The sequence below is a fragment of the Lagopus leucura genome, unplaced genomic scaffold, assembly GCF_019238085.1.
Source record: "Lagopus leucura isolate 7727_CA_CO unplaced genomic scaffold, USGS_WTPT01 Super-Scaffold_810, whole genome shotgun sequence".
Classification (NCBI taxonomy): Eukaryota; Metazoa; Chordata; class Aves; order Galliformes; family Phasianidae; genus Lagopus; species Lagopus leucura.
The window spans coordinates 1,549,389-1,574,385 of NW_024962261.1; the positions used below are offsets into that span (position 1 = coordinate 1,549,389).

General features: G+C 42.4%; 1 protein-coding gene across 1 annotated transcript; it reads left to right on the plus strand.

Annotated features, from left to right (window-relative positions):
- The first annotated feature begins 2,431 nt into the window (after positions 1-2,431).
- On the plus strand, positions 2,432-23,962 carry CKMT2 (creatine kinase, mitochondrial 2). Its single transcript, XM_042866252.1, has 11 exons — positions 2,432-2,535; positions 6,756-6,828; positions 9,322-9,494; positions 11,553-11,751; positions 12,892-12,987; positions 13,231-13,452; positions 15,710-15,795; positions 17,847-17,970; positions 19,048-19,182; positions 20,922-21,047; positions 23,744-23,962. The coding sequence occupies exons 3-11, from the start codon at positions 9,343-9,345 to the stop codon at positions 23,861-23,863; spliced, it is 1,260 nt and encodes a 419-aa protein (XP_042722186.1). The 5' UTR covers positions 2,432-2,535; positions 6,756-6,828; positions 9,322-9,342; the 3' UTR covers positions 23,864-23,962.
- The last annotated feature ends 1,035 nt before the right edge of the window (positions 23,963-24,997 follow it).

Genomic DNA, 24,997 nt, shown 5'->3' on the forward strand with positions numbered 1-24,997 from the left:
AATGGTTGGCTGGATCCAGCTCAACTTTTTATTTAGCAGACATGTATTAGCACTTAAAAGTAAGCTGAGCAGCCACAGCTGTAGGAGGACTACTCTGTGCCTACTTGAGCACCTGGTCAGTGGAAAATTTTTGCCCCTGCTTAGCGCCAAGTACTTGCTTAAATGGCAATCAACTTCAATGAGATATAACTGTTTTTTTGTTTGTTTTTTGTCAGCTCAAAACAGAATGCTTTTCTGTCTGAGATCTCAGCAATTTGCATAATGAACTTCCACAATCTAAATAAGATCTCTGGTAATCATTTGGTACACAAGAATATTTCTTCCCAAGAAGGCATGCTTCACTGTGTTGGCATATGACTGCCTTAAGAAGCTGAAGAATTAAAGACCCACTGAAGCTGAAAACCAGTGATTTTCATTGCACTGGGGCAAGCTGACTTTTAGCTTTTGACGATGGTGTGAGGAGTGGCTCTTTGCAGCTGCGTGATGCCAGCACTCTGATTCCAGCAGTAGGAGAGCTAATAATGACAGGTGTCCTTGCAAGCTCTTCACCACAAATTTAGCATCCTATAATTCCTTACTCAGCACCTGTAATAAGCAACTACAGCTAGACTTACAATTTCTGTCATAGTTGCTTTGATAACTCTTTTTCCCACAAGTGTGAAAATCTGACTTTATAGAAATTTTCTTTCAAACAAATGTGCTAATCAGGAATGCCTTCCCATAAAACAAAATGACCTTTTTGTCATCTGTATGGGTAGATTCTCTGCTCAACAGCTTCCACACACACACAAAAAAACTCAAATGGGGCACAGATTACATCTAAATTTCGGCTGAACTCTCTGCACAGGGACAGGTGGCATTAAAATGAATAGCAATAGAATTAACACCCACCTACTACTAACTCACCAGCACAAGCACAGAAACCAAGACAGCATCTTAACTGAGAGGTTTCAGATAAATACTGAGATTAGATAGAGATGAATTTAGAGCATCATTTATGGATGGTTCTTAGCATTCCAATTGTTTCTGTAGCTGAGTTCCTCAGAAAACAGCTCAAGGGACTGAGCTATTTCTCAAGTACTGAGTGAAACTTCAGAAACTGCAAGGGAACCCGCTAACTCTGCCAGCTGCTTGTGATGTTTGTTAGCAGCCTGAGTTTTGTTTTCATCTTCTGTCCTGCCAGGCTCTAACAAATGGCTTAGACATCTGAGTGTGTCACAAAGGTGCTTACATTCATGGTGTCAACTACTTTGAGGGGGAGATCTTTGTGAGAAAAGGCTGTCTTCAGTCAAACACTTAAAATGAGGTCTGAGCTTCAGACTGTGTTGCTGGCACAGTGGTTGCAGTCAGCATAGATGCATCAGCACACAGAACTTTGTGCTGCACACAGATGGGGCCCATTGCCAGAGCAGAAGTGATGCAATCAGCAAGGCACTCTTGCTGAGCATGGCAGGAAGAGTCACTCGCTGTTTTCTTTGCCAGTTCCTGCGCTGAGGTGGATTTGTTATGCTCATATTTCTGTGCTCATGTTACCACAGGAGAAATTCCATTGGGTTTTTGTTGTTGTTTTCTATCAAAACCACAAACACTGTGCTGGTTTGATAGAAAGCAGGTGTGGTAAAGAGGGGGGTTGGTTATGATTATGGTGAGAACGCATTGTTCTCATTGACAAAATACGTTACGATATTTTTGGGATGCAGTGCCTACGTTTTACGTAGCTTCAAAAATCTGAGATTTGATTTTAGGAAATCACCTTGCATAATTCAAGAAGTATTAAGCATACAATGGGAACAAATAAAGTGTTGGACTTTTTTTAAAAGCTGCTCAGTATTGGCCCTTATGTTTCTATGCCAGCCTTGAAAAATGCTTAGCTCCAATGAGAAAGTAACTAGGCCAATGAAATTGTATATTCCTTCTTTCATGTGCTTATTTCTTCACTACTTTGCAATAACTCCAAACTGGAGTTTTAGTGCTTCTCTTACACTAACACCTTCAAATTTCACATTTCTGGACACGTCTGCCTTACAAGAACCAACAATGAGTGTGGTGGAAGAAAAGGATTGAAAAAAACCTGCCTGCTATCTTGTCTCGTCACCTGCGCTGTGATGTCACCTCACCCACACTGTGAGGTTGCAGTGTTCTAACCCTACTCCCTCTGGGTGAGTGGGGCGGCTCTCTGGGCAGGCCAGGTGAGAGGCCTGGCCGAGAGGGTTTGTGGCATCTCTTTTCTGAGCCCCCAGGCCGAGGCCATGGCCCTCTCTGCCTGAGAGAAGCGTGTGAGGGACGGTGTAGCTGTCACTCAGCTCACACACCTCCTTCTGCCACATCCTGCTCCTGTCCCCAAGGGCATCCTTCTGAGTGCAAATGTCATTCATGTAACCAGGCATTTTAGGATTGGCCACCGCAATTATTTTCCCTTCCCTCACCTCATTCTGCCCCTCTCATATTACCTGGACTCCTGTCAGCCCCAGCGCGTGGCTCCCCTCACACGCCAGGCTCGCTGCAGGCAGCAGGACCTCTTCCTTTGGCTGCAAGGTCAGTCCCACTAACCGCATTGCTTCTCTTGCAGTTTTTTCTGACACAGGGCTGTTCCATCACTCGGAAGCACTGCAGGACGCAGCATAGCGCGATTGTAATTTATCAATCCACACGGCTCTTTGGTTCAGGAGGAAATGTCAGCCCACTGTGCAGCTGCTTCACAGGCTAACCCTTCAGTGACAGTTTTAAATAAGGGCAAAATCAGTTCCTCTGACCTGTAACAGCAGTGCAGGGAGCACGATAGTTCTAGGAGTGGTTTGTGGGCGGGATATAGCTCTGTGCACTGGGGTTATGTTGTGCAGCAGCGTCTGAAAGCTCAGAAGGGCCCCAGCTGGGCCCTGGTGGGGTTTGCATCCGTTCCCACCAGGAGGAGCCCGAAGTGAGGCCTCGTGCAAACCATGGCGTGTGCTGGGGCTGGCAAGCTGCCTGCCTGGCAAGGGACACAGCTTTTCCGTATCTCCTCTGCTCATAGTAATTGATTTAGGCGTGCTTTTTATTTAATTTCACTCAGATGATTAGATTTTTATACTTGCTCACAGGCCTGTGGAATTATAAGCAGAAAGAGGCTGAATGGCAGGTTATTTTCTGTAGAGGTGCTGCGTGCTGTGTTGAGGTGCAGTCAGGAAGATGCCTGCACTGCCGCTACTTCTGCACTCTAGACATCCTAACTTAAGCCCTTCTTGGTCAGAAAGGCCAGGGGCAAAGGAAAACTGGGGGATAACACCTCCGATAGCTGCTGATAAAGATTTAATGTTTTAATTTGAATCTCAAGCTCTGAGCACGTAGAGTGAGGCAGCAAATGAAGAGCAACGTCAGCTGTTTTCTGGGCATCTAAAAATGGTGCCTCCCTCATTTAGTTGCTTGTGATATTTATTGCAGAAGTTTCTAAGGTGCCCACAACTTCCATAGAAGGGCAGAGCAAACTTTCCCCTGGCATCTGCAGGCTTTAGCTGAGATGACTCAAAGGCATAACTTCTTGGAAATAAAAGACCACCTCCGCCAATACCCATCTCCACCATGTGAACTTTCTGCTCACCACCGTGTCAGCGTGACCCAAGAGCTTAGCAGTTTGAGAGGCACATATACGTTACCTGTGTGAACTTTGGCTATGACTCTGCCATTCCTCTGAAATGTCGCTCGGGGTCACATGGTGTGGCAAGTAATACCATCCATGACTCATCCAAATATTTGATCTTGTTCTATTTCTGGAAATGTCACTACCGCTGTAACCGTTGCACCTTCTTTCCTTCCTAGCTGCATGCACACGTGCTACCTGTGCAGGAGTAAACAGAGCAGATGATTCCTCTTTAGAAGTTCAAGAAAGTAAAGGGTGAATAGCAAAAGCATTCATTTGCCTACATTTAAAATAGTAGTAAAGTTCCTTAAAGGTTAACAAGGTGGTTTGTGCATCTTCTGTAATCTACACTCCTCCGAAATTTCCAGAAGAGGATACCACAGCTTCACCTGTATGCAAGTCACAAGGCGGCTGTGTGCAAGGTGACCTGCTGGGAGCTGGGCACAGTGTGGCTGTCCGTCAGCACAACATGGGGGATGCTCTGCAGCCTCTGGCAGCAGCAACAGTGGGAGCTGTAGCATGGTCTGCTTCCACTCCACTGCCAGATGTGATTAATATATTTTAATATTGGCTAGGGACCTGGTCTGTGAAAACCATACTTCTTCTGGAAAGGGCCCTCAGCTTTAGCAAAAGCACTAGTCTAGGTACATTATGACAAAGAATGGTTCAAGCCCTGAAATAGGCACTCTCCAAATTTCTTCACCCCAGCATTCACTCTTTGGTCACCAATGGTCCCACTTCCTGAAATGACACTCGCAGTCCTTCAAGCTGTTTCCCCTCCAGCTCCAGCACTGCAGCAGTGACTTCTGCTACATCTCACACTCTTCTGTTCTGACTCTACACTGTGTGCAATTTCATTTACCCTCTGTGGTGCTGCTGTGCAGGAAATGGGACCAATTCTGCTCAGCTGTGAAGAAAACTTGGGTTTGGAGACACGTTGTGATATGTGCTGCATGATTCATGCCTGTTACGCTGTGCCAACATTGCATTAATTCCCTTCACAATCATTACTTATGCTTTCAAAAAGGCTTGTAAGAATTGACTAAAACTGTTCACCATAGGGATTAATGTGCTACATGAAAAATATGGAGAAAGAACATTTGAGTCAATTGCTCTGTGATTCTTCTCTTCTGTAGAACAGTGTTTTTGCATTCTCCAAGCAAGTCCCAGTGACCTTGGCAACAAAGCTTCAGAGGATCTGTGGTTGCCCATGACAGAGTCCATGTACTCTGCCTTTGGGCCAAAGGCATAAGTAATCCTAGAGGGATACAAAAGACATCTCCACTTGTTGTCATGGTTGGATACTAGGAAAATGCAGGAAGAGCGGTGATGCACTGGAATAGGATGGCCAGGGAGGCTGTGGGGTCATTGTCCATGGAGGTGTTCAAGAGACTTGTAGATATGGCACTGAGGGACGTGGTTAGAATCACAGAATCACAGAATCACAGAACTGTAGGGGTTGGAACGGACCTCCAGAGATCATTGAGTCCAACCCCCCTAGTTAGTGGGCATGGTAGGGATGTGTTGATAGTTGGACTGGATGATCTTAGTGGTCTTTTCCAACCTTGATCATTCTATGATTCTATGACTCTATGAGGCAAAGCCAGTGTTGTTACTGTCTGAAAACTGAGTGACATGTACCTGAAGTCTCATGTTACAAATTCTAAAACTCACCTTGAAAACACAAAATAATATTAGTATTGTACCTCAACAATTGTTGTGTATAATGCCATAAAAATTAGACTTTGTCTGGAAACTGAAGAAGAAAAATCCAGAGCTTGTTCAGGTGCACCTCATTTTGTCCTAAAATAAAATCCAAGTTCAGATGTAGCTTATGGTGCATGGAAAGAACCCAAAGTTTCTGCAGTGCTGGTGCAGTTATAAACTGAAGTAGAAATCTGTAAATGATTACTAGAAACTAATTAAAAACAATTTTATGATTATTATTCTACCTTATTATTATTCAAGCTCTTCTGGTTCCTGGATAGCATTCCTGCTTATAGTGGCAGCAAAATTAGTGGTAAAAAATGATAGATGTGCAGTGACTTCAGCTAATCTGGTGTCTGCTGCTGCAGATGCTCACCACCATGCTGGGCCTCATCCTGTGCCAGCATCCATATCAGAAATTGTTCCTGTGCTCCTCTGAGCCCGATCCACACCAGGAAGCACCAATCCCTCAAGTGATTAATGTGAAAATATCATAAAGCAGTGATGAGAGACATAGAAAGGAAGCTAGTCAATGTGTAGCTACCCATAAAACAAATAATTGGGAGAAATCTCTAAGAGAAGATGATAAATTTTGTAGCAAAGGACAGTGACAGTAAATGCATAGGCAGGCAAGAAACAAGTGCTGTGTTTATTTGTGCATCAGGCTGACGAGCCCCTCTGTTTTTTCCTCCTGTCTGGTGGACATTCTCCTGATGCTGGTGCCTCTGTCCTGCATCACAGCAGCTTGGGACAGTGCTCAGTTTCTACCAGGAGATAAACAACTGAATTATTCAGAAATCATGCTATTTCTAAAGGAGAAAGAAAAATGCAAACAAGACAAAATGCCCTTGTTTTTTATCGTGAGGAGTCTTTCTCACTGTGTACCCTCATTGTTTAAAAGCTCTTAGAGTTGACTACTGAAATTACCCACCATGTTCTTGAGCCACTCATTACTGCTATTATTGCTAATACTGCTACTGCTATTACATATGCCCTTCTAACACACAGCCTGGATTTGGTTGGTGCTGATGCATTATATGCATTTATATTCAGAACAACAGCCCTTGCTTATGGCAAATCCTATTAACTGAATTAGGAGTTTTGATAGAAAAGACTGTAGACCTCTTTTCAGAGCACCCCAGAAGATACTGTTCTTCTCTCCCACACAAAATTCCAGCTCTCTTGCTCTGCCAGTCCCTTCACATTCATCAGCCACCAGCAGTGGTCCCTGCAACATCACTGCCACACTGCAGACTCCGAAAGCTGAAATGGCCACGGCCCATTCAGACAGAAAACAAACTGCTCACTATGCTTTTATGTCTGGGGAAGGAAATGTAATGAGGTGACACTTAAGTTGTACCAACAGGTGTGCAGATTGACATTGTTCAAAATAAAAAAATCCTGCCTCACTCTGATCTTTTTTTTTTTTTTTTAGGTCGTTCTCCTACACCGGCTGTGGCATCTCCAGTGTTGGAGGCTTTAGGAGCTCTTAGAGAAGCATCTATAAGGTAAATCAGAGCCTGCCTTGGGGAGGGGGAGAGTTTTCCATGATCCACCAAGGAAAAAGTGTCCTAGGAAGCAAGTACACTTGATGGAGGACAACACAATCCAAAAGACAGTGCACAGACACATGCTCTTGTGGCCTTCTAAATACACTCCACATGTGACTCCTATAGTTTAATGAGGTGTGTGGGTCAGATTGGCCCCTTGAAGTAATGCAATATTCAGAATGTACCAAAAAGATTCACAGCTGATGTGTGCCTGGGGCTGCTGGAGGGGTGGTGTCACTGTCTGCAAAGGGACATGTGCACAGCTTTGGGTTTTCAGGGCAACATTTTGACTGTAGGCCAATTCCATGCAGTAGGGACAGCATCTGTGAAACAGAACTACAAACACATACCATTGTTAAGAAAATGCATCGTTTCTGAGACACTGAGGTATAGCACTAATAGTTCTCCTCAAATTAGTCACAAGCAAATATTTCCAGAGCATGGGTTGCAGAAGCTACAGTGCAATAAGGCACAAGCACTATCCACCACAAACCCAATACTTCATTTTGATTTGCAGTCCTACCATCTCCCACTTTGTTTTTGGTACAGCTGCAAGAGCCCATCCTGCAGCTGTCACCAAAATGAAGGCACTGATAGAGTAGAGGCACTCGCAGAGCTCAGAGGGGCTCCACCACACAGCCCAAAGGGAGTGGCCTGCTGCAAATCCACGCTCACTAAAAAAAAAACCAAGTGAGATGTTTAACTTCATGTGAAAAAAATTATGAAGAGATTATACAAACAAATATCAATACATTGATACAGCCATGACAAAGCAACAGCAGCATGTCTTTCGGGACTCTTCCATGTCCATTTCCCAAACGGGACTTGTCAGAGCCCCTTTTTAAGAAAATGTTTCCTTCAGCAACACAAATTGGAATTTGTGTTATTGATTTAAACACAACATACACCTTCCCAGGAGCCAAGTCACTTGCAAAACTAGTTGCATTCTGATTCTGGGAAGAAAAAGACCAGCATTTTCTTCTTCAGACTTCCAGAACATGCTAGTTTCTCTGCTAGACTGAGATAGTGCTTGGGCTTAATCCCAAACTCATGGCTGAGCTGTGAACACATTTCTGGGAATAATAAATTACAAATAATTGGGCACATGGATTCCTAACAGGTTTTTAAAGCCTGGATTATTTTACTGGTGCTGCTGTCTGCCTCTGGATCACTGCGGATTCAAGTAACCATTACATTTGTTCTTATTCTAGATCTTTGTGCAGGACACGTGGTGTAAAGGTAAAAGAGTATCACTCTTTGTCCTGAAAGAAGAGAAGTCACAAGTTTTTGAGCGGCTGGGAGTCAGAAACTGCTATCTGTAGTGTGCTTCTGTTCTTTGTGTCTTAAAGAAGTCATTATACGTGGCCTTCTGACGCTATATTTGCTGTTCAGAAAGCTTCTGTTATAGATGCTTAATAGGTACTTCTGTATATTTTCTGTAGCTTTTTGAGTGTTAAAAATGATTATAGTGTTTCAGAGCAGGAGAAAATGTAGGTAGCCCAGTAGCTCATTGAGGAAAGTGGAACAAAGTATGCAATGCTCTGTCCGCATTGTCCCCATGGCTTCCAGCTGCTGCCAGATCCAGGAATTTTGTTAGCCTGTTTCATTTTGTCTGCTACACGCACACAGCTCATTTCTCTTCCACGTGCTTATCCAGTATCGCTGAAGACACGCACACCACTTACCCACATTGTCCTTTCACAAGGAGTTCCTTAAGTCCATGACAGTTGTATAGAGCTGCCTACCTTTGTTTTGGTTTTTGCTCCTATTTGATGGAACGTGCTCTTTTACTGAAAAAGATAGTGAAGAGTTGACCTTCATTCCCATTCCCATGCCAGTCAGGGTTTTCACAATTCAAGCATATTGAGCACTCCTTCCTGCAGTGATTTATAGCCTACTCCAACTTTAGTCCTATAGCAGAAAAAGCACAATTTTTAACAGGCCAAGGTAATGCAGAAAAAGCATGGGGGTTCTGTTGGTGACAGCACTGTAAAGAAATTCATGTGTCACATCCCATCACATGTGACCATACTTTACTGCATCTTGCCGTACTGACTTACTGGTCACTGAAAATATGTCTCCAGATAACATGCTGTTGCTATGGAGCAAACTAAAGGATTTAATTATAGCCCTAAGTTGTGAAAATAAATAAATAAATAAATAAATACACTGGTTTAGAACTGTGTGCTCAATACAGAACTAAAAGCCAACCAATTTCCAATTCTACTAAAGGTACCTTTCCAGCCTAGATAACTCTAGGGTTCGACAATGCTACGTAGCTGGAGAAATGCAGTAAACACAAACCATTTTGTCTGAACACACTACTTCAGTGCAAACCTACCATAAAAGTAGATTGCTTCTTTTACAGGGACACTGTTAAAATTGATGGTTTATTTGTCATGCACACTGTGAGAGGGCTTTGAGTTGATGCTGGGCTGCTTTCTCTTGCAGAGATCTTGTCCTCCAAGAAGGATGGCTGGCACCTTTGGTCGTCTCCTGGCTGGCCGTGCAACTGCTGCACTTTTTGCAGCAGCAGGCACAGGGGTACTCACCACTGGGTACCTCCTCAACCAGCAAAATGTGAAAGCTGCTGTGCATGAGAAGCGGAAGCTCTTCCCTCCCAGGTGGGCGCTATAGGCTAGGCATCCCGTTGGGCTCCGCGGAGGAGGAAGATCCTCATCAGAGCAGCAGAGTCCTCATGCAGTCACCCCGTCTGTGTGCCTGAGGACTGACAACCTGACAAACAACACCCTTTGCTGGTCACCTCAGTTTTACACCAACAGTGACTCTCAAGACAAGAAAGCAGGGGTGTGTGATAGTATCAACACTCAAAAAAACACTGCCAAACAGTGACAAGCCTACAGAATACTTCAAATTTCTGGCAAAACACTAAATTAGTCCTATTTTATCTCATCAGCTATGTAGAACTGTTGGGACTGGCTGACAGTACAGACTCTACCTTTAGGAACTGTGAACATACTTTTATCATTCAAGTAGCAAAAAATTTTCCTGTGTAATTACAGCACTTGAAATATTCTTAATTCTGCTGCAAAGTGGTTGGCTGATGATTAGAAACTAACTACAGACCTTAATGTACAGGTTGATTTTGCTGGCAATATTTGTGAAAAACAATAGTGATCAGGCTCTGCCAATCTCTTTTTCTCAAGTAGTGTATATTAGTTAAAATAAATTCCAATGGAAATAATAGGGTTATGCATCAGACAAAATGTTACAAAGTAGGTGGGGTATGATTTGATTGCAAAAATGCCTTAATAAGCACAATATGTCCATTCTGTGGAGAACACCAAGCTGAGTGATACAGTCAAAATGCTGGAAGGAAGAGATACCTTCCGGAGAGACATTGACAAGCTTGAGAGGTGGGCCTGTACAAACTTTGTGCAGTTGAACATGACCAAGTTAAATGTGCTGCACCTGTGTTGGAGCAATCCCAAACATGAATGTTTTTGGTGAAGAATGGATTGAGGGCAACCCAGAGAAGAACCTGTGGTTGCTGGAGGATGAAAAGCTCAATACAAGCCAATACTGTGTGCTTGCAACCCACAAAGAAAACCATATCCTGGGCAGCATCAAAAGAGGTGTGAACAGTGACTCTGTCCTTCTACTCTACCCTTGTGAGATCCCACCTGGAGTACTGTGTTCAGCTCTGGGGCCCACTATCTAAGAAGAACATGGATCTGTTGGAATGAGTCTAGAGGAGAGTTATGAGGATTGTCAGAGGGCTGTAGCACCTCTCCTGTGAAGAGAGCCTGAGAAAGTTAAGGTTGTGCAGCTTGTTGGAGGAGAGACCTCATTGTGACCTACCAGTCCCCAAAGGGGTCCGAAGCTGGACAGGGAATCTGTGTCAGGGAGTAACAGGACGAAGGATAATGACTTTAAACTGAAAGAGATTTGGGTTAGATGTTAGAAGGAAATCATCCACAGTGAGAGTGACCCTGGCACAGCTGCCCAGAAAGGGTGTGAGTGCCCCATCCCTGGAGGCATTCAAGGTCAGGTTGGATGGGGCCCTGGGCAGCCTCAGCTGACGGTGGATAACCAGCCCACGGCAGGGATTGGGACTGGTGGACTTTAAGGTCCCTTCCAACCCAAACCATTCAAAGATTCTATTATTCTATGATTTTTCCTGGCTTGGAATATGGTTCAGCTTTACATAAACAGTATTAATACAAGTACAGAAACAGCAGGTATTGCAGATAAGTTAGCTTTCCCACTGACAGAGACCAGACAGTCCCACTGATATCCACACAGCTGTGAGAGTACCTTGTCTTAGAATTACAAATCCTTTTTCAACTTAATTCCCTTCCTGCCTAACAAAACAACATTAGAACTCATTTATTTCTGACAAGGAGTGTCTCAGCAGAGAATTGGTGGGGTTTGGTACATTTTTAAAGCTCATCAAGATTATTTTATGGTTGCTGCAGGTAGCAGAAAGCTGCAATTGTATGCAGGATTATTCATCTGTGCACAGTTTGGGGGCATTTGGAGTGACCTGAATGTTCCTGCTCTCCTAAAATTTGGTGCAACATATAAACAAAGAACTAATGTTACTGTCAAGTCTTGCAGCATACTTCATGTGTCATGATCCCTTTAATAATTCTGTGAACTAGCAAAGATCACCGTTCAAAGTTACAGTGTTAACTGCTTGGGATGTTTTTTCTCTTCAGTGCAGACTATCCAGATCTTCGCAAGCACAACAACTGCATGGCTGAGTGTCTCACCCCAGCCATTTATGCTAAGCTGAGGGACAAGCTGACTCCCAATGGCTACAGCCTGGACCAGTGCATCCAAACCGGGGTAGACAATCCTGGCCATCCTTTCATTAAAACTGTCGGCATGGTTGCAGGTGATGAAGAATCCTATGAGGTAAAATGCTTTCATAAAATTACTGTGTTTGTTGCTGTTTTTATGGTCATTAGTTGAACAGCACTTCCTGGCAGGGTATGCGCTCCTAAGATAAATAACATTCCAGAGAGCACGTAAGAGGCAGGCCATGTTTATAAAGACAATGCATTCCCTACTCTTCCACATGAGAAAACGCAAAAACATGAGGCATTGCTACATCTACCCTCTCTGCTGCAGTCAAAGCTAATAAAGTACAGCTGCTCTAGAGCAATATTCTACCTGCCTCCAGCAGCAGCCCTTCTTCCTACTACTAAACTTAGTTTATGGCAAAACTATGCAACCCTGAGATACACAAGATGAAGGTAATGTGGAAATTGTATTGTGGAACACCTAAGGCAGAAATGAAATGAAAATGTCTTCTGGGATTTGCCAGACACCTTTAAGCTACAGCTATTGGATCATGACAGAAGAAGAAAATAGACAGCATTAAGACGGACAGGTTTACTTAACACTGAAGTAGTAAGAAGAATAGGAAAAAAAAGAAAATTCTTATTTTTCTTGACATCTCTAGTCTGCTTCCTTCAGCCTACTACACAACGGTACCTATTATTACATGGTCTCTTAACAGCATCCCAAATGCTGGGCCATGGAAGATGGACTGGGACTTCTGACATTCTGGGTTATCAGCTCCTGCAGTTCAGTTTTCCCCTACAGATGTGGTGGCTACCCTGAAAAGCTGCTGTGGCTACTGACCCATGACTGAATGAAGGTGTGGTTGTGGCCACAGCTGACATGTGACTCTAACGAGGATCATGGTATTGGTCCTGAATGACCTAAAAGCAGGAGGCAAGCTGCCAAGATACTCTATGTATTCTAGTTGGCAATACATTCTGAAATCTAGTCTGGTTGTCACAACATTCCATGCCTGTCTGTGGTAGCCAAAGCAGGCTTGTAATCTGCTATTACACCTTCATTTTGTGTGAAGATCAGCAACTGCTACAGAGCGCTGTCTAGGTCAAAATGCCCTTTTCATACTTACCCCTGTCAGCATTTGCAAAGCTCCCTGTCTATGCCAAAGTGTTTCTCCTGTGGCTGAGGCTCATGCTTTTGACTGTTTCTGTGGTGTGGCAGATTCTCTACTGATTATTCTGACTTCCATAGGTGTTTGCTGAGATTTTTGACCCTGTCATTAAAGCAAGACATAACGGCTATGATCCACGAAACATGAGGCATCATACAGACCTGGATGCATCCAAGGTAAGACTGAAAATAATAAGGGAGTAGAAGATCAGGACTGCTTCCCACAATTACAGTATTGCTGCTGTAGTATTCCATCCATGGTGGGACCTCCAACTGAAGGACCAGTTGGTTACTCTGCCATATCCTGGGTCAAGATCCTCAGGCAGAAGGACGTACCGCATTTTGTAGGTTGGAATTTTTCTTCTAACAGTGTAGCAAAACAGCATGCATCAACCATAAAATCCCATATTCTTCCTTCAGATCACCCATGGCTATTTTGATGAGCACTATGTCCTCTCATCACGTGTGCGCACTGGCCGCAGCATCCGTGGCCTGAGCCTTCCTCCTGCCTGCACCAGGGCTGAGAGGAGAGAGGTGGAAAACGTTGTGGTCACTGCCCTAGCTGGGCTGAAGGGAGACCTTGCTGGAAAGTACTACAGCTTGACCAACATGTCTGAGAGGGATCAGCAGCAGCTTATTGATGTAAGTATAGCTCCAGAGCTGACACTGTCTACACTTACCCTTGTTTATTTTTACCTTCACCTTCCTGTAGGGTACATGCCTTCCCTGTAGTTAAGGATGATAATCATAGTGTTAATCCAGTGGTTATTGGCCCAGCAATATTTTTAACTTAATGGCAAATTATCCAGGGTCTGTGTTTTGGCTATACACATGGACTCTATGTGTAGGCACATGGAGTTACGTTCCGGATACCAAGCTCTTCGTGAAATTTATGTGGATGCTGCTGCCACCTCTTTGGACAAATAAGCAGAACTTTTCCTTGATTATTTTCTTGCTCAAAGATTGACATTTCCTATATTAATAACCATTCTAACTACAAGTATTACGTATTAAAAGATTATATATTATTTGTATTCCAGACTGCCAGGGTTGGGGCTTTAATCTATAACTGCTTTATGTCAAAATTACATGAATTCTTTCCCTGGAATAGTTGTAGCCAACTGCACCCTATGGCCTTTTCCCAGTCCTACAAATGCACTTATGAACTTGAAGGGTCAAAAGCAATTTTCATTGTCACGGAGACGGAAACACAAAGATTTCCACCATGGATTTATGTCATTGTTCAGTTCTGCAGAGATGTTTTGAGGCAGCCAAAGTTTCCAAGTGCTAACCTAGCACAAATAGCAATCACCTTGAAAACCCATAACAGGGATTCATGTTGAGATTTTAAAAATCATAAAAATCTATAAGATTGCTTTAAAAAATGAAAACAAAACAACAAAACAACACAAATGTTGCATGTGCATTTTATATATCCAAAGGAATGTCTGTACCCTGTTAGCTATATTTACGACACAGTTATTTGTTACATCAACACAAAGGCAGCTGATGAAGTAGCATAACTATTTATAACACTACAATCAGGTGTTATAGTCTGGATTAACCAGGAGTTATGCATTATGTAAGGTCAGAAATGTTTTTTATTGAATGTTCCTGGTGATATATTTATTGGCAAGATGTTGGTTACCTGTGTGAACTTTACTCCATCGCCCTTTTCAGCAGGAGAGAGCTCTTCAGAAGGCAGAGATCAAAACAGGGCTGTGGAAAATCAAATTCCTTTGCAGTTCAAGGTTAACTTATTGGGGAGGTGGAATAGGTTCACCGATTCAGCATTTTGCCTTACTTTGCTAGCTTTTACAGTAGTGCAAATTAATAAAAATCAGGGCATTGAACCTTGTAACCCCAGGTTCTATCTTTTACTCATAACATTGCCTTCTCCCTTCAGTACTTTAGGACCTCAAAACCCCAACGTGTATCTTAGAGCTTGCTGTCACTGTTTAGCAGGCACTATTTGATCTCTCTAAGACAAAATGAGTGCACTCAGCACAGAAGGCATTGAAGGTTTGGCCCATATGCTTGTACAAGAAAGTAATGGCACTCTGCTGTTCACTTGCAAAAGGATGCCTTTTTTTCTCAAACAGAAGTGTGGAACAGAGCAGGTAGAGAAAATAAATGTCTCGTCCCTGTGGAACTCCATATCATTTTCCCCTGCATGTGCCTATCACAGAGCATTCAGAGATGAAAGTCGAAAATTCTCCACTAAGGGGGAAAAGAAAGTAAATTTTATTAGCTTGTCTATCATGTCATATTTATTCTGGATAGCCTTGGTATTAATCTTAATTAAACTCCAGGGGAAAAAAACAAAAAACCAAAAAACAACCACATACAATATTTGACAAGGCAGTGTTTGAGGAATTGAGAACTAATTATTTTTCAGCACACCCATTAAAATCTTATCCGCTTTGGAACAAAAAGAAATCTCAGTTAAAAAAAAATAATTGAAATATGACAAGTCTGTGGCACACTGAGTGCTGAGTTTATTAACACTGGAGACAGCATCACTGCTGAAGAGCTGCACAAGGCTGTGATGCCAGAGGTTGAGTCCAGCATAGTGCTACCTCTTTTCAAAACTGCCACTGGATATTCTGCAGTCTGTAAAGGCTAATTGGCTTCCCCTACAAGAAGTGTTTTGGGAAAACACTCTTGTACATTGCCAATCAAGAGCCTGCAAGATTCAGGAAAATTCACCTGGGTAATGTGCTTTAAGCTTCTACAAGAAGGAACCAGATTCATAGGGTATACTACATCATTTACTTGTACACTGATTGCCTTCATGTAAAATGTATTGATACAAAATTATACTGCTTCCCTGAATGAACTTGAATTTTGTTTCCTTTTTTCTCTCTCCCTTTCTCTCTGGCCCCATTTCCTTGGCTAGGATCACTTTCTCTTTGACAAGCCAGTGTCCCCTCTGCTGACATGTGCTGGGATGGCTCGTGACTGGCCGGATGCCAGAGGAATCTGGTATGTTGTGTGGCATCTGCTGTGTTTTAAAGATTGTATTACTGTTCTCTTTGCTTGTCTTAGCTTTGCAGCCATGCTATCCTGATACTCACAGCATATTTAGTTGCTTTAAAAAAAATAATAAATTATTGCTTAATTAAAATATATAAATATCCAAGAAAGGGAAGTAAATAAGACCTTTATGTTCACAGAATATTTTCATGTACTCTCTAATAATATCAGTACAACACTACAACATAAGCATGGCTCCTTCTTTGGGTCTTTATCTCCAATTTTTTCTACTTCTATTTCTATTTCTATTTCTATTTCTATTTCTATTTCTAGTTATAAATTTGATTTGGGAAAAGGCCTATCAGTCACTATGACACCAGTATAGCTGAGTTTAGGAAAGCAGCTGTAACAGCAGTCAGCAGCGATGCTGACAGCTGGAAACCACTGGCCATACAGCTGCAGGACACTGCATCACTAATTCCTGCCTCCTCTCTCAGTAGACAGGGTGTTTTATCAGTTCCCTGAATTGAAAGTAACACTTCCTTTCCAAATGATCTGGGCAAAGATGGTATATAGCAGAAGCTGAATTTCCCATTTTCTTCTGGGTCTGTTCCTTCTTTCACAACGCAGTTGATAGGTTTTGTGCACAAACAGAATATTTTCTATGGATGTAATGAAATAATAGCCCCCAGATCAGTGCACACTGCCTAGAAGACAATGCAGATGGCTGTGCAGTGAATCTGCATTTCTCCTATTACATGTCTATGGGTTACCAAACGTTTTAATCTTGAAAAAGTAGGCAGAAAGAACTATGAGAAGTAATCTAGCTTATCTCCTTGCTCTAGGAATGGTCAAGACTTTCAGAGACGTTGAGTCTTGATGTGGGAGAAGAAATTTCTTCCCCACACTGGGAACACTGGCTCGTGTTCAGCACATCCAGAATTACTGAAACAAACTAAAGCTGCTTTCTGCTTGGGAGCAGGCACTGTGGAACCCGACCACTCGTGAACACTAATGACCTGTTAGAAATCTGTGAGGATTTCTGTTTCAATAAACTTCAGATTGGTTCCCTGGTCCCCATTTATATCTGAGAAAGAGGCTTGCTCCAACAAGGTGATAAATTTGAGGCACCCCATCTGCTGTTTCTACAAACAGAAAAAGTGCTACCAGTGTAGACTATCCAGTGATCCCAAGTTGAATACAATTGGGCTTGTTTTACATGTGAAATACTCGGTAGAAAGAAATAGTAAGATTGAAAAGTTTGTCAGTGGATCTGGGTCTCAGGTAACCTTAATGTCAGGGCACAGGATGTTTGTACCTGCACAGTTCTGTGTCAGCAAAAGGCTTCACAGTGGCAAATAAGCTGAAAATCATGCTTAGAGAACTAAACTTCCACCATTTCATATGTTTCAAAGTTGGTAACATTACAGTATTTGTACAAAGGAGTCTGATCCTGCCAGACATATACTACATGCTGCAAGAAAGACTGTGGATAAGACAGAGAAAGTGGAAGAAAGCTACTAAAAATTCCTTGGGTTTAACCTGGCTCTTTACATGCTTAGCTACAGTGAACTGTTTAAAGTAGGAGTAGCTAACTTCAGGATTTGTAGCTTGACTGATGACCCAGCAGCTCCAGTGCATTGCCCACATGTAGATATTGTCCTCCATGTAACTCCATGGATGTGGCCATACAGTGCAACCAAGTGGGAAAGCAAGCTCAGAGATTTGAAGTAGAGAACATAGCTAAGTAAAAGCACAGAGCCTGGCCCCCAGCAGCATGTAAACATCAGTTTTCTTTCCTAGCTGCACAGTATACAGAGATCAATAAAGAACGTGCTCACAGACAGTGGATGTAGGGCTGGTATTTTCCCCTTGATCTCCACCAGCTGTGCTTGAGCTGGGAGACAACATGTTCCTTTTATCTCAACCCTTACTCTGCAGAGCAATATTGCTTTGCTGCACTTATCTTCCACAAAGTCCTGAAAAGCTGTGATAAAGGTGAGTGTAGAGAGAACTGCATTTGTCTCATGCTTTAAAGTAGCACTTCTCCTCTCAACCAGGCATAACAACGATAAGACATTTCTCATCTGGATTAATGAAGAGGACCATACCAGAGTGATCTCCATGGAGAAGGGTGGAAATATGAAACGGGTGTTTGAAAGATTTTGCCGTGGCTTAAAAGAGGTAAGAACTAGACTTTGTTTTTCCTGCCTGGTTGCAATTGGGCAGTTATCAGCACTGCTTACCATGGTTCATACTGGCATCTCCAGGGGCAACAGTAACATCAGTCCCGAAAGCAAAACACACTAGTGCAGTTAAAGAAGGGAACAAAGGGAAATTGATAGCTGAGCTGCAGAGAAAATGGTCAGCTACTCCTAAAGACAAAAACAGCCTTCATGTGTTGGTACACAGGCTAGAACAGCACTGTCCAGACAACTTGGGAATGGCTACAAGCAGGCTGCATTAGTTAGCCCCATGTACTGCTCAGACAGAGAAAAATTTCTTTCTTTTTCTGAGAAAAAGGATTAGACTTAGTCCCCCACAGACAATGTGCAAAGAAGGTGCAGTGGGGCAGGCGACATGGCATAAGACTCTGCTCCTCCTTCCCATCCTTCCTGCATAGGTTGCCAGAGTACATAAAACACTAATTGTCTCCAAAACTGTCAGTGTTACACAGAACAATCATTTCTCCCCATTGGTGACCCTGGCACACATACTTCATCTGAACTGCGAAGGAATATAATTAAATTTAGGCATAAGTAAGTCAAGTACCTTCTCCTAAGAGTCAGGAGCCACTCCAGAATTGATAGAAAACTCACCTGTAGCTCCGTTTTGTTTGTTTGTTTGTTTTTTAATCCGTATGTTTGAGGCTTTGAGGCTTTTGTGAATTGCAATCTTCCTAAGGTTAGAAATGCATCGCAAAGGCCATAATTCTGAGGTGAACATATGACTTCATGGGCTAAGGCAATACAAAACCATCGCGACAGGGAGCTTTGTGATAAAGTGACCAAGAATCTACAAGTTAATGACTGAGAAAAGAATGAAGAAATTCTTGTACTATTCAGTGAAGAACTTGGCATCTGGTGTTTGCAAAAGGCATGGACCAGACTGAATTCAGGCGTGTATTTGTGCATTAGTGTTAGTGGAGCTCACCATCAGCACATACACGTGATGAGAAGAATCTCAGGTACAAGGAAATATCTTAGAACATGATATATATGTAACACTTTCTTTTCACTTTCTCGCTTATTGTCTTCATAGGTTGAAAGATTAATTAAAGAACGGGGCTGGGAATTCATGTGGAATGAACGCCTCGGGTACATTCTGACCTGTCCATCCAACCTGGGAACTGGTTTACGTGCTGGAGTCCATGTCAAGCTGCCCAAGCTTAGCAAGGTACATGATTCATTTAAAAGGCTAGTGACATAGGTCAGCTCTTCTGATTTACTGAGGAACAAATGATTTACAGAGAAACAAATGCAAAATGACAGCTCACACAGACTTCATGTTAGTGTGATATATAACAAGGTCCCAAGGATTATGTATAACTAACTAAGCAAACTTTTATTCCGCAAATTATTGTATTTGTTATGGAAATTAATGTACTTAGAAGACAGTGCCAAGACAGGCTGTAATCCGTAGGTCAAACCGTTTGGCTTGCCTGGGCTGCACTGAGTGACGAAGAATTGTTTTGGGCAGCATATATATGGATTTCTCTGAAGGCAATACCTCCTATTTATTTTCATGGAAACTACAACAGATACAAAGAGCACAAGAACACTGTTTGATAGAGCAAATTCTCAGCTACAAAGCACTCTTTTTCAACACAGTCTCCACCATTAGCTCTGCAATTTCACCAGCAATAAACAAGAACTTGCATGTCACTCTTACAAAAATCTGCTCCAGTGGAGGTGATGTACTGTTGCTGTTACTGTAGTCACATCCACTGGTTGATCTCCAGAAATGTTCAGCAAGCATCAGTGAATGTCAGTGGGTGCCATTTTTCCTGCATGTGGGAAAACAATTCCACACATTTGCTACATATGCACTTCCATGTTCTGCACTGATTTTGCCAGGCTGTCCCCCTGCTACCATCTGTCACAAGGCAACAAAATGTAACAGAATATGGGTAGGAATGTTCAGTTCCTACTGCCCCACCACCACCATTTGCTTCTGATGTTGTGGAACAACATCATAAAATAGGAGATGTTACTTTCAGAGCAGCTCTATATAGTTAATATAGTTAATATATAAGTAACAAAACATTCAATTTTTTTTATAGAGTATTTGAGCAACAAAACCATAAAACTAGTGGGATATGTCACCCTGTTTTTGGAACCTAATATATTACCCCAGTTTGATGGCAGTGGTGGCAATTCTTAGTGAGGTCTCAAGGTGTTCATCAGAGCTTTTTGACAAGTTTATTTTTCCTGTGCTTCACCCTTGAAAGCAGTTGTTCACAAAGGTACCAAAAGCAATGACATGAACAAGGTACCCCTTCTGAAGCAAGGGGTATTTCTCTCTGATTAGGAGGGCTTATAGAAGTCCAATAGAGACATGATCAGATTGTTGAGTTGAATATCTGATTGCAACTCTATATATTCCATCTTAAAATTTGCAGGTCATGTATTTCTATCGACTGAAAATGGAGTCACAAACATAATCTGAGATGACTTTTTTTAGCAATCTCGGAGTCTATTCTCAAATTCCTTCATCACAACAGAAAGCAGTGCTGCATATTTTTTGCAGTTCAGAGAACTGTGTTCAGCCAGTGTATCCAAGTGCATACAGTTATACACTGCAGTGCATGCTCTGGTTACAGCCCACACAGTGCTGATCACGCACTGCTGTGTGGCTGTTGTGAGTGACGGGTGCATGCCTGGGGTCAGGCCAAGATGCTTGGTGGTGCTGAGCTGCTGCCACAGTGGTGTAGGGCAGCGGCTGCAGCAGGGGGTGGGCTGGGCCACATGCGACCTGCAGGCTGTGGGTTGGATGTGCCTGCTGTAAATAAGGACTGAGAAAACTGCCTGTGTGTCTGGAGATGCTACACATTAAGTCATGTATAAAAGCATTACAAGGATTCGGCACAATGCACAGGTTAAAAGGCTGTAAACACAAATCTGTTTTTCTGCTAGGATCCTAGGTTTCCAAAAATCTTGGAGAATCTGAGGCTGCAAAAGCGTGGCACTGGTGGGGTGGATACTGCAGCTGTAGCAGACGTGTATGATATCTCCAACCTGGACCGCATGGGTCGATCAGAGGTAACCTGATATCTTTTCTTTTTTTCCTCCTCGCTCCTTACACAGATCTGAAATGAACAAGTCAGTTTCCTTTCAACTGGGTTCACTCTGGTCTCAGAGTCACCTCAATGGAATTGTGGTGGTTTGCATTTCTAGATCCAATGAAGATGCTTGCAGAACAAAAAATTATACATGTGGATCAAGTGTTTGCCAAATATTCTTGTTATGGTAATGAGAGAAAAAAAAATTGCCATGAGAAGGCACCATAAATGTGACCTGCTGTAAAATGTCAAGGAGAGAATTAAGGATTGTGTCCTAACCCACAAAGGAAATTGGGTACAGAAAGCAAGACAGGATTAATGTGTTGTTTTCCTTTTAGTATTCACAGTCTTGCACTTTCTCCATACTGTGAGAACAGGATGAGGTCAGTCCTTTCACTCCAAAATAATAAAAGGAGAAATTGTTGGTATCTTCTCATGTCCTGTGTCAAATTGAGCAGAAGACACAAAAGAGCTGGGTTTTGATCAGGGAAGATATTGACTTGTCAGCTCTGAATTCCTTCTACTGTGCTGTAGACTATGGTGAGATGAGTTCATCTCACGCATTTTTGAAGACATTTCAGTTTGAATGTGTATTTGTGGAGCCAGAGAGTGAAAACAACCCTACATCTTAGCAGGGAGGCTGCTTTCATGAAACACTCAGGTCCCAGACCCCATTCCAATTTCATATTTATAAAGCAGAACAGCTCCTATGAGCAATTCTGCTGAAGGATGGTCAAGAAATGGCAGTGTCAGTGTTATAGCGTCCTTCCAGTAGCACTCCCAGAATGTTATTCCAGGTCATAGGCTGTACGTCCTGTGACACAGCTACAGCTTCTGTTATGTTTACTCTTGGCCACATCAAGAACAACTGATAGAAAAACTGATCTGTCAAGGCCCTGTAAGTCCAGCAATTTGACCACTCCGCCAGTAGATAGCCTCAAATCTTCTGCCAACTATCTTTCATCTCCCAGATGAGTGTGGTTAAGGTGTGTTTTCCCAGAATACCACAGCACTGGGGAATCTTTGGCAGCTTAGACATGGATGCAATTTGTTGAAACCCAACACCTGAATTCAGCCTGATGCTTGGTAGTTTTTGTAACACAAATACAGTCCTGGGATAATGAACTTGGATTGCGCTTGGATCAAATTAGCTCACATTTAGTCAGCTGGTTTGCCTTCTTGCTTGTCTTGCATTTTCCGCCTCAGAGACAAAGCCAAGTCAGGTCTTCCTTACTTCCTTATTTACATATGCCCTTAAACATCTTCACTAACAAGGGGTGTTTGGACAGAACATTGAAAATTAATTTTTTTGTTTAGTTTAATGTAAGCAGTTAAGCTCCTGTGAATCTAAACTGAAATATTCAAAAGTAAAAAGCTATTTAGCATTATTATATGCAGAAACAGTATGTAGCAGAGATATTTATTAACATCTGAAGCATCACTGTGTGTGCTCTATACTAAATTAACACTAAAAAATATGAAAGGATTACACTATATAATTCATTAAGGGATTCTATTGTATATGCACTGTAAATTTTTCCTATATATGAAGACACCCATTGAAGTCAGTGATGCTTCATAAAGCAAGCATTCAGAGAACTGAGCCAGGAGATACAATACAATCCCTGCCTTGAAGATTCTGAAATCTAAATAAGAGAAACTCAACAAGATAAAAATGTTTTATTGTAAGATATATTTTTTTCAGTTTCTAGTAAATAAATTCAATTATGTGGTAAATTTGCTTTCAGAATTGAATTATGTTCCCAAAGGTGCAAGATAAAATTCTTTGTATTTTTGTTTTGTTTCAGTTAGTGGTCAATGCAAACTTAATATGAATTTCCTGCTCTCCTGGAGGCTGCAAATTCAGACCTCTGATTTCCCAAAACAGCTGGTCTATAACAGACAATGTAATAAACTACCGAGCCACTGACATGCTTCATTGCAAAAACAAATCCCTTGAAAATCAGTGACTGTCACAATGAAGCAACAGTGGGATTTAGTCTTTGCATTCTGTTTCAACAAACCAGTCATTAACGGTTGTTAATGGACCGTCTTGTGAAAATTAAGAAAAACTGGTACTATAGTTTGCTGGCTACAGTGACAGTAACAATGCACGAGGGCCTGGAGAAAGCCTGATGAGGGCAAGGCTCTTTGGATTCTTCTGCAATTTGAAAAGATTACAAAGACATCACTACACTCTGCCATACAGAATTGCCAGTTTTGGTGCTGCTCTGGGCCTGAAGCTAATCCCATCTCTGCCAGTGTATATCAAGAGCACCTCCGTTGAAAACAAGGGAATGGTACATGGTGTAGAGCCAGCATGCATTTGGGGTGATGGTATTTCCTTCAGAAATGTGGGTTCTGAGCCTGATGAACCATCTCAGCAAAGCCATCATGCCAGCCAGGGTGGGTGGGAAATCTTTCCCTGAATGCAGGCAGCTGACAAGTTATTGTGACAGAACATGAGTTTATGGTGATCTGTAAGAGAATGCAGGGTCCTAATCCATGTCTGTGAAGATGTACAAGTCTCTGGTGTCACACAGGGCATGTGATCTCTGTGCTGTGACTCTCCTTGGGGCCAGTTGTAATTGTTCTTGCAGAACAAGACAGTTTTTTCCTTTCTCTATTAATAGCATTACTTAAAGCTCTTACTACCTTTTTTTTTTCTTTCTCTAGGTGGAACTAGTCCAGATTGTCATTGATGGGGTCAATTACCTAGTTGACTGTGAGAAGAAACTAGAAAAAGGTCAAGATATTAAGGTGCCACCACCACTGCCACAGTTCGGCAGGAAATGATCTTGCTGCTGATGACTGGCAATTGGCTGCCCTTCTGACAGAAAGGCACCTCTGTATATCTCTGTACAAATAGCTTGTGTAATAAAACACTGCCTGATACTTAGTGTCTCTTTGTCTGGTTGCACAGTCTTTGTAGGATGCACCAGTACAAACACTTGGTGGTACACTCATCTGTGAGGCCTGCTTCCCTTTCTTTTTTGACTAATGATAAGGAAATTTCTAGCTGAATAATCCAAAAAGCACCAATCCTTAATTCCATCCTGCATTTGCACTTAAGAACATACTTCTTGAATAAGTAACGTAAGTCTTGAATAGCAGAAGTCTTGAATAAGCATCTGATTTTCATTCACAGATGCGCTTCTCTCCAGTTTCTGGCCAGGCTGGTGCTGCAAAGTGGTAGCTGTTTTTTTCTTTTGACACAATAATCAGCTCAATTGTTAACTCAGTGGCATAAGTCTCAGAAATCCAGCACCTGACCCATCATCAGGAACTCACTGGTGTCTCTGTGTGGGAGCTGCCACTTCTCTGTCCAGCACTGACCTGCAGATAAACTTATTTACCACGTCATCTCAAACCCCCAGCAAAACAATTTCCTGATATTATGCCAACACAAGCCTGCCAGGGAACCAGGCTCCTGCTAATTGTTATGTGAGATGTATAAGGATGTGCTTAGGATATGCCTTCATGTAGTGAGCAGCTGGGTGGAAGGAACAAACAGCAGACAGCTATTGTCCCATTGCTTCTTCTTGCATATTGAAACATACTCAGTGTTTCACTGTAACCACAGTCAAAACACCAGTTCTCAGAAAACCAAACAAACTACAACCAAAAAAAAGCCCAGAACATGCAGTGATGACTGCTGCCTGTGTTGCTGCTGAGCTGTCAGTAGTACTAGCCAGAAATGTTTCAGCTCTTCAAGTACTGTTGAGAAAACTTGGAAATTGTGGCAAGCCACTAGGACAGACGGTTCAGATCTCTCTTCCTGGCACCTGTGAGAGTGGGCAGGAGTGTGTGTCTATAGAAGATCAGAGGAGCATTATAAGCTTGTGGTCCTCCCTCTAATACATTCCCAGCCTCCAACCCCTAGTAATGCTGAAGCAGCTTCTGTGCCTTTAGAAGAGTCTGTGAATTTCT